Here is a 10,506-nt window from a genome sequence, read left to right on the forward strand (position 1 = left end):
AAATAAAAAAAAATGACATTCAAGAAGGAAAAATAGAATAAACTATAGCTGAATAGAAATCTTCAATAAAAGCTGTGAATAGACTATGGTTTTCCTGGACACCCATCAGACAATGAACCAGCAAAAATTAATAGATAAAGTATCAAAACAGATGGTAGTTAGAAGTCTTTCAGGTGACTAAATTGGTTGTAAAAGTTATCCTTCACTGTGGAAAAGTTTGTATTGGGTGTAAAAAGGATTCAACCAGAGAAAAAGAACCAAGAGGTGATATGTATTAAGAGATTTATTATTACATGGAACTTGCTTAAGCAATTATGAAGACAGGCAAAGCAAATCAGAATTTCATGGGTAGACTGTCAGGAAAGGCACCCTGGAACTCTTGGGCATACATTGAAGCGGCTAACAATGGCCAGAATTTCTTCTTTCTCAGGGAAATTTTAGTTTTGCTCTTAAAGTCTTTCAGTTGATTGAATCATGTTCCTTCTGATGATATAAAATTCTCTTTCATACTTAAAGTCAACTGAGCGTGAACCTTAATCACGTCTACAAAATGGCTTCACAGTAACACCTCGATTAATCTTTGAAAATCTGGGAGCTAGAGCCATCATTGTCCTTGCCTTGTCAACTTGGATATCCTACACATCCCTCTAAATCACACTTATCTCCAAATAAAGGCAATAGCAAAGTCATACTTTCACCTAACTCAATACAACTATCTGTGCATAACTGAAAATGTGAAAATCTTCTTTCCAGAAGATGCAAAGTCCTTAGATGATGTTTATTTTTGATATCCTGTAATTTAAGTACTGTGGTATAGTTAATAATATATCTGATGTTAGATTACACAAGGGAGGGCAGAAATAAATAGATATAGATATGCCAAATATTATGTGTTGTATACACCTGTATTCATCCAAAACAATATAGTGATAACTATTACATAGTCCCATGATCTTAACTTGTATTTTAATTGAATTTTAAAATTACCTGCTCCATATTGTTTTACTTCCAACAAGCCACTCAGATATTCAGCTATTTGTGTTTTACCTACTAAGGAAATCCAAACCTTCATTTCTGGAGGGCCTGGGCCATTTAAAGTCCTGCCTGAACTGGGTTGTTGTAATTTACCATTAACTTTAATCTGGTGGTACTAAGAGATACTCTCAGCAGATCTCCTGCATCCCAGAAAAACACCTTCTTACCTCAGCACACTTCTTGTTTGTGTAGTAGCAGCTCAACTTCCCCTGGGTTATCAGTATGAATCCCCTGTCAATCAGAGACATAAGAAGCCCGAAGTGGCCAGGTGACTGTCTCAGATTCTGGTTTCATGGGAACACATTGCTGTGTCTTCTAGTGGAAAACTTCCTTTGGAACTAAGACCTCTAAATAAGAAGCAAACATTTTTCCAATGGTTCACTAAGAGTAGTAAAGAAGGAGTTACTCCGTTTTCTACATTTTGATTCCTAATCACATGGATACTGGTAGTGGGAGAAAAAACACCCTTGAAGGACACTGGTTCAGAACAGCATCCTGGAAGATATTGCCCCAATCCTGCAAAGTGTTGCCACTTAGTTGGGGCTGTAACTGTATCTCCAAAAGTTCATTCTATCATTTTTATCAAGTAGGATCCTTCAGGATGATGGGTAACCTGGTACACCAGTGACTCATTAGGACACAGATAAAAAGGCAGATTTCCATTTAAAAAAAATGAACTAGTATTTCCTTTAAACAAGATTTAAGAAACAAACAAACAACAGTAAAAACAGATACTGAAGTGAATGCTCATGAAGGAAAACAATATATAATCAAGCCCAAATCCTAGGACTCACCATATCTAATATCCATCTGATAGCAAGTTCTGGTGGGTTTTTTGCTTTTGCCTTTATTCTGAGTACATCCCAGATTTAACAGTGCTCATTACTCAAATATTCCACTCTGGTTCAAATTACCATCCTCTCTGCCCTGAACAATTATTATAGCAGGTTACTAACTTGTCTCCCCAATACCATTCTTCACACAGAAGCAAATAATAGCCCCCCTTTTTTAATGCATGACGTAGTCACAACATTTTATATAACCTATATACATATATATAAAAAACATTTTTATGTATCACCACTGAGAGCCTCATCTACTCTTCCCCAATCTCATCCCCTTGGCTATTACCAAAAATCCCAGTTCCTGTTGGCGGCAATACACTATGCCTTTGTTTTCTTTCCATGCACACAGCACAAACTGCTTTCAGTTTTTAAGAATTGCTTTTCAATTTTTAATTTCATTCTATGGTTATGTAAAATATTTACCTGGTTAAAAAATTGCCCTGTGAAATAGTATCTAGTCAGAGAAGTGTGGCAAATCTGTGTGTCCCCTTCAACCTATTCCCTCCACTCCCAATAGGCCACTACATACATGCGCTGTTTGTATTATAACTAGTCATTGAAATTTATGGAGATTGTGTTTGTAACAATATTCTATGTTCACTTGAATGATGTTTGTTATGATGGTTTATAGTTTGATATGTATTTGTAATATCTACCTTATTGGTTATGTATTTAGACCTCTTCTTTCTTGCTATTTTTTATCTGATGTTTTGAATTAGAAAAGATATAACATTCTCTTTTCTGTATTTCTATTGACACTTCATTTTATCTCCTGTAGAGACTATTTTGTGAACAATGTTATTAGCATTGTAAATATCTACAACTGTTACTTTTAGCCTGTGGGTTCAGTATCCCTGATTCACCGAGGACTTGTCTGATTCATGGAAGATTTTGGTGGTTTATCAGTATTCACATGGTATTAAATGTTTCTCTAACCAGACACCATCTCCCCTTTGTTTCTGTCAAGTATTTCTATTTTTATTCACTCTTGACTGAGCATGTATTCCTCTGCCAATTTTCTGCTGTCTTAAAACAGAAACATAACCAGTTAAGCAGTTATTCAATCACTTTAAAGATTTAAAAATAAATCTTAAAAAAAAAAGAGGCAAATTTATACCTTCAATTGCCAATTTCAGTTCCTAATAAACCAAAATGTACATTTAAAGTGTAGTTTTCATTTATATTTTCATCAAGGTCTCATTCTTTTATGAGGTAGATATGCCGGTGATGCTGCAGGGGGCATTGTTGCCCCAGCCAGATAGGATACTGACAAGCAGCTAAGAGAAAGGGCCTCACACCATGGGGCTGAAGATCTGACATAACTTTGCTTTTTGTTCTTGGTCATAGAGAGAGAAAAATTTATCAAAAAGCATATTAGGGGCCTCCCCGGTGGCGCAGCGGTTGAGCGCTGGGTTGCGAAACTGCTCGCGGCCTCTGCGGCGCCGGTTCGATCCCCGGCTGCTCCCCGGCCACCGGAGGAGAGTCCCACATGGCGCGCAGGCCTCTCCTGCCGCCCGCTGTTCCCCTCAGCAGTGTACTTCGGTCCTTCTGCCTGCTCTGCTCCCCGCTCTGGCTCTGGTGAATTCTCTCACCCTCCCGTGCTTCTGACTGTACCCAGTGCATGTATAAACAAAAACAGACAAACCAGCAAACAAATAAATAAAGCATGCCTCTATTAAAAAAAAAAAAAAAAAAAAAAGCATATTAGGCAATAAATTATATGTATCAGCATACTGTAAGTAAATGGCACGGAAAATTGTCTGTTTAGAAATTAGTTGTTGGGCAGTTTGGCCCACTTGACAATGGGAAACGGTTTGTTGTGCATGCCTGACAAGCAATCCAGCACAACAGTTGTAGTGGGTCCTTCTTTTGTCTTCTTTTGAAGTTTCTTGGGAAAGTTTTTAAATGAAGCTATTTGAGTTAGGAGTTTCTAGGTAGAAAAAGTTCTGATAGCTGAGTAGCAGCCGGTCCCCGGCTGAAGGCCACGCAAATAAAAAAAAGTCTTTTCTTGCTTAGGCTTTGGCTGATATGGGTGTACTGGTGGCTATCTACTGTCTTAGGTTATTGTTTAGCTGAAACAATGAGTTTTAGTGTAAGGCTTAGTATTTTATTAACCTTGAAGGTTGCCTTCTTACTGACAGCACGTAGTGGCCAAAAGCCTATGGAAAAAGAGAAGCACTGATTGTGTCTGCTTTGTTTCTATGCACATGATAATGTAATCTCACTGCTTGCAACAAATGTATAAATAAAGAAACTGCTGAGCTTCTAGAGAGAAGATACTAGCACCTCACCAAGTGTCAGTGTCTCCTCATTCTACCTCATCCCCTTCCGCTCAGTCCTTTCGTATTCGCCGACGCCATCTCATCCTTTCAGGAACCCCTGACAGGACATTTTGCCGAGGCTGGTCCCCGGCATAGATAGAAGGTGGTGTGGGGCTGGGGGGATAGAAGGCATAATAATTCTGCCTGACCATCCTATCTGGCAGTGCCTTTGAATTCTTGTTACTGCAGTCTGTCACGGCAGGTGACGTTAAACACAGCTCCATTTCAACATAGTGACACTTCCTCTCTAATCAGATTTGCCAAATGTGGAGAAAGTAATGGAGATTTTGCAACTGCCAATACTGCTTTATTGCGACTGTCACACATCAGTTGCTATTCTTCACATTAAAAGGCCCCATATTATACAAAGACATTTGTTTTCATACCTGGTAGTTACCATCTCCATGGACATGGTTTTTGATAATTCACTGAGTGCTAGAGGACTAAATCCAAATCCATCACTATTAATGGGGACATTTCCACAAGCCCTCATGTTTCCCCCTAAAATTTTAATTTTAAGCTAGAATAGTAGCTTTCTTTGAAGAAATTTACCTGGAGCCAAGTTCACATATTGGGAAATGTTCCAATAAAAGGTAATAGAGATGGCTTTATTGTTAGACCGAAGTTAGATTCTTAACTTAATTCAACTCCAATTGACCTTAGAAAAATCTGCTATATTTTTCTATAAGATGGGAAAGTAATAATGTAATAACAAAACAAAACAAATGGCAATTTGATTGAAAAGGCAAGGAGGAAAAAATTGACAAAAGGAATTGAAAACTTTTATCAAATATCTTTAATGGAAGTAATGAAACTTGGTTCCAAGAGAAAAATTACCATGGAAAATATGGAAATGTTTGACTGATAAAATGTTTAAGTTACTGCTTAGCAATAAATTCAAATGATATTACTGCTAGAAGGAAAAGAAAAGGTGAATGGGGAAAATATAATAACCACTATGATAAAGTGTTATAATATCGTTCAGATAAAAAGAAACAATGATGAGAAAATACAACACTGAATAATTTCAAACAACCTTGCCTCAGAAAATTATGGATCTGCCCCTGTTTGGCCTACAGTTTAAATACTGTATTATTACAAATATTTTCTCAAACCTCTTGTTTTCCAAGTTAGCATTTTTCAAATGACTACTGCTACCTGCTTAAATGAATAATATTTTAAAGTCATTATTAGAGAAATATTGAGGGACAGTGGAAATTTTTACTTCTGGCAATTTAAAGTAAAGCAAGTACAGATATCTACTTCCATTCACTTTATACCCTTGACTCAGCTGCCAAGAAGCAAGGACTGAATGGATGGGTTTTTTATTTGTCTCAACCCATAACTTACAGAATTTTTCCTTGTTTAGAGAAAGATTGGGAATTAGAGGTGATTCACAGAATTCAGTCTTGTTTATGAAAAATCACAAGGTGTCCCATGGTATCTCATTGTGTGCAGAGATCACAGAGGAGCTTGCACAAGGAGAGCCCCAGGGATGTCCTGTTTGCATAATCTCTCAGGGCCTCATCTTTCAAGAATCCTCTCACAAAAAGATTCAGTTCAATCCTGGTCCTCAAAAAATATATGTTTAATTCATCTAAGACCATAATCTGAGTTTAAAATGGAGTCCAGCGAGAGCCCAGCTCATGCCCGTGTGTTAAGAGAGAGGACTGATCGTCACTGGGACCTAATACCAAACTCTGACCTGCAGCAGCGCAGGTCTCTGGATTTCACTCTCCTCTACCCCATGTGAGGTTCCCTCACCTGTGCTTCCTCATTTCTAGAGCACAATCAACCTAGGCGTCCAGGTAAGGAGGAAGGTAGGGAAAGGACCAGAATAAAAATGTTGAGTCTATTTGGGGATTAAGGCCATTATTATTTTTATAATCCACAGTCTAGATTTCTCAGTCTTAGAATGTTCCTACTGGGCTCCTCCTGAGGTGTCCTTGGTGTGCTGAAAGTTCAGAGAAACCAAAAGATCTATTGTCTCTCCAACCAGTCACCCCTTTTCAACTCCCAGAACTTCCTGTACTCGGACCTTTCATTCCTGTTACTGGCTATTCTCTTTCTCTTTCAGTCTCCCCTGCTCTGTTGGTGATACCCACCGGGGTCACAGGGCTTCACTAGGACACAAGAGAGAAATTCCTGCAATTTGCCTCCCACTGTGTATGGAGTGCTCAGTGAGTGCTAACATTGGGTGTGGACACTCCCTCCCCAACATCCTAGTATTCAGGTGCTTACCACCTTGCATACACTCCCTGGGGCTAAGATTGAAAAAAAACAGAATTGCACATTGAGGGTCTGTTCCTGTTTCCACTGGAAGAACAACAGTTTCCACCAATGCCTTCTCAACTATCCAGGTAGCCCAGGTGGTCTCAGTGCCTCACAGAATCTACAAAGCCAGACCATTATTAGCTGTGCCTTCCAGATTTCACGCTATGCATTAGATGATATAATTAGTGCTTTGGAGTCCTTAAGTGCACGTGTGTGTCACAGTGCCTGTGTATGAGGAGGACTCTGTTCCTTCCTGGATGCTTTCAATCATTTATTCATCAATTTGATCAGTCAGTGAACATTTCTCCAACATTTATTATTGATATATGCCAGGTGACCCAGACATATGGGTTGAAATAGGATTTCTACCTTGAAGATGCTTAGCAGGCGGACAGGGAGACACTTGCAAACAATCATGTATAATACATAACTTTAAAACATGTGTACAAAAGTCAATACTCAGCAAAAAGTCATGAAAATGCACAATTATTTCAGTATATACTTTTCATAATGAAGCAGTGAAAAAATGTACTTAAAGTTATTGGAAAATTATGTCAGTGATGTTATTCTGTTTGTTCTTTTTTTTTAAGATTTATTTATTTATGCATAGAAGAGCTGGGGTACAGGCCAGAGATGCCGGAGATGAGAGGACCCATCAGAGACAGAGCAGGGAACAGAACAGGCAGACTAACTGAAATACACTGCTGAGGGGAGCAGCGGGTGAGACAGGAGAGGTCTGCTGCACCATGTGGGTTTCTCCCTGGCCGACTGGGGATGGAACTGGTGCTGCAGAGGCTGCGGATTACTTCATAGTGTGGTGCTTAACCTCTTGCGCCACCAGGGAGGCCCCTATTCTGTTTGTTCTTAAGCTCTCTACGCGGAGAAATATTCTTCCATGGGTATAGGCACCTTGTTAATGACCCACAATAAGGCACTCAGTTTACACACTCACAATAACACACACACAATCACAATAAAGCACGCATACACATACATGTAAAACAAATTGAAGCAGGGCCTCCCCAGTGGTGCAGTGGTTGAGCGCTGGGTTGCGAGGCTGCCCGCAGCCTCTGCAGCGCTGGTTCAATACCCAGTCACCGGGTGAGGGGTCCCACATGGCATGCAGACCTCTCCTGCCGCACCTGCTGCTCCCTCCAGCAGTGAATTTCACAGGTCTGTCTGTTCTGCTCCCCGCTCTGGCTCTAGTGAATTCTCTCACCCTCCTGCGCTTCTGACTGTACCCAGTGCTTGTATAAATAAATAAATAAATCTTAAAAAAAAAAAAACTTTAAAAAAAAATTGAAGCAAATGTTTTCTGAAAACTATACTTAGTTACATGATTACAAGACCTGGTATTTTGTTTTCTAATTTAATTTTAATATAATTGGGTGAAACCCCATTATTTATTACCCACTGAGGTGTAATCTGACTGAGGTGTAATCTGACTGAAGGCTATTGATGTCTGAACATTTTTTTTAATTGCCCTCTTGTGTATTCTCTTTCACTGCATCAAAAAACAAGCTATTTCTCATTAAATTTTCCCAGTTCCCCAATTTGTTCTCTGACTTTGCCTTCCTGGTCCCTCAAAGCCCTTGGACCTTCCTCTATGTGAAAGCTGATCCCAGGTTCAAATCCAGTCTAGGGGAGAATCCATGAATAGACTTCGCTGTCACCCAGGGGTCTTGAAACCAGCTCAGGCTTGTCTTCTCGTAGCCAGTGATGAGCCACACAGAACCGACCACATTTCCCTCTGCTGCCAGCTACACACACATCCTTGTGTGTGAAAACCAGGCTGACAGGTGTGCCGTCCCTGCCCTCCCTCGACTTCAGGTGGTGCTGCCATGGGCTCCCCTTCTGCTCTGACTCTCTATCCTCTGGGCAGTCCCAGGACTAGTACTATTTCTTTCTCGGTGATGTTATCCAGCCATTGCCCTGGACCTTACTACCCTCCCATCTCTATCTAGTCTCCACAGTAGCTTGTTTCCAGCCATGTTATTACATGCTTGTTCTTAATGTGCAACAACATGTAGGCATCGAATGGTGTGCCTGCTAGCTTTAGAGCATTTGACCCGTGCCGTATTTCTTACTGACATACCTAGCCTACTGATTGTATATTGTGATACAAACTGAAGCATGAATATGCACAATGCCATGATGTCAGCTAGGACATTTGTATCTATACAGACAGCTATTGCAGCTGCATTCAGTCTCCAGGAAAGGCCCTCCTGTTACCATAGTGTGTAGTGCTTCCTAAGTCTATGGTTATCTCTGCCTTCTTGGTTCTGTGATAATGAGGTGCCATCAAGCCTTGCTCTTCTGTCCTGGAGACTTAATTCTCTGATCTGGTGAAGAATTCAGAAAAAATCAGGACTGTGGATTTCAATGTAATAAAATGGTCTCTTAAAGTTCACTTCCTACTTGGAATCATGATTAAGAGATCCCTTGGGAACGCAAAAGAAAATTTACTTATTGACTCTATTGATAGAATGAAAACTAAAGTACCAGCTGAATAGAAAACAGAAAAGCCTGGGCTTTCTACTAAAGGGATAAAATGTTATGCCCCTTTGTATCTTCCCTTTTCTTTGTATCGGATGAATAACATACAATATTCTCTAGGATATTTCTTAACATTTGTACACAATTCCTGAATGACAAAACTATGATCAGCAAAAAGGCACATTCCTGGTTTTACTGTACTTCAAATTTGATGGTTTTAGTAGAAATATGGGAATATGGAATCTTTAGAAAAATCAAATATCTTATGTTTGCAAGAATTTTCTTGAATCTGTTGCATTTCTTGTTCCAATGAGAGCTTTACTTTTAGGGTTTGGTATTCCATCATAATCAACTGTTGTTTGCTGTATTTATTCTGACATGTAGACTGTAATACACATCAATGGGCACAGAAAACAGAACCTATCTCACTGAGTTCATCCTGCTGGGGCTCTCTTCAGATCAACATACCCAGGTGCTGCTGTTTGTGCTCTTTCTCATCGTTTAACCTGCTCACTGTGCTCGGGAATCTGCTCATCATGATGCTGCTCCAACTTGACTCTCGACTTCATACACCCATGTACTTTTTCCTTAAAAATCTGTCACTTGTTGATCTCTGTTTCTCTACGGTGATTGTTCACCAGATGCTATTCCATTTGTTGGCCAAGAAAAAAGCAATTTCCTTTACTAGATGCTCAATGCAGATGGCTTTTTTCCTTTTGGTTGGATGTACAGAGAGTTCACTCCTAGCAGTGATGTCCTATGACCGCTACATAGCTATCTGCAAGCCCCTGCACTACTCCACCCTCATGACCCAGAGGATTTGTTTCCAGCTTGTCCTTGGGTCCTGGGCCTGTGGAGCACTGGTGTCTGTAGTAGACAGCACCTTTACTTTATATCTCCCCTATATGGACCAGAATGTAATTAATCATTATTTTTGTGAACCTCCTGCCCTACTGAAGCTGGCTTCAGAAGAAACCTACACTGCTGAGCTGGCCATCTTTGCCATGGGTGTGCTAATCCTCCTCGGTCCTGTGTCCCTCATCCTCTTCTCCTACTGGAACGTTATTTCCACGGTAGTGTGGATGAAGTCAGGGGAGGGGAGGCTCAAGGTCTTTTCTACCTGTGGTCCTCATCTCATTGTTGTTGTCTTGATCTATAGCTCAACAATATATACCTATATGCAACCTAACACCAAGAAAAAAAATAAATGGGATAAGATGGTCTCTGTGTTCTACTCAGTGATAACATCCATGCTAAACCCGTTCATTTACAGTCTACGGAACAAGGATGTGAAGGAGGCATTTAAGAAAGTATTTGGAAGATAGATCCTCTCAGAAGGAGAACCTTTATATTGATATAAAAATCAGAAAAATGAAACACTTTCCAAGCTGTTCAATACCATTAGCAGATTCCTCTACCACCCTAGTCTGAGGCACCAATAATGCTAATATTAAAAACTTAGTATCTTAGGAATGTTTTCAGGTTTGTGTAATGCTATCTTATTCAAGCTTAGTCGCTGTTCTCCAATGTTCCTA

At 39.9% G+C, this 10,506-nt stretch overlaps 1 protein-coding gene across 1 annotated transcript; it reads left to right on the plus strand.

Annotated features, from left to right (window-relative positions):
- Positions 1-9,371: 9,371 nt before the first annotated feature.
- Positions 9,372-10,296, plus strand: LOC119254606 (olfactory receptor 2D3-like). The gene is given in 2 exon segments (XM_037521708.1): positions 9,372-9,473; positions 9,475-10,296. Coding segments are annotated over 2 exon segments (924 nt in total).
- Positions 10,297-10,506: the final 210 nt, after the last annotated feature.

This window comes from Talpa occidentalis, unplaced genomic scaffold, assembly GCF_014898055.3.
Source record: "Talpa occidentalis isolate TD23 unplaced genomic scaffold, MPIMG_talOcc4v2.1 talOcc4.3, whole genome shotgun sequence".
Lineage (NCBI taxonomy): Eukaryota > Metazoa > Chordata > Mammalia > Eulipotyphla > Talpidae > Talpa > Talpa occidentalis.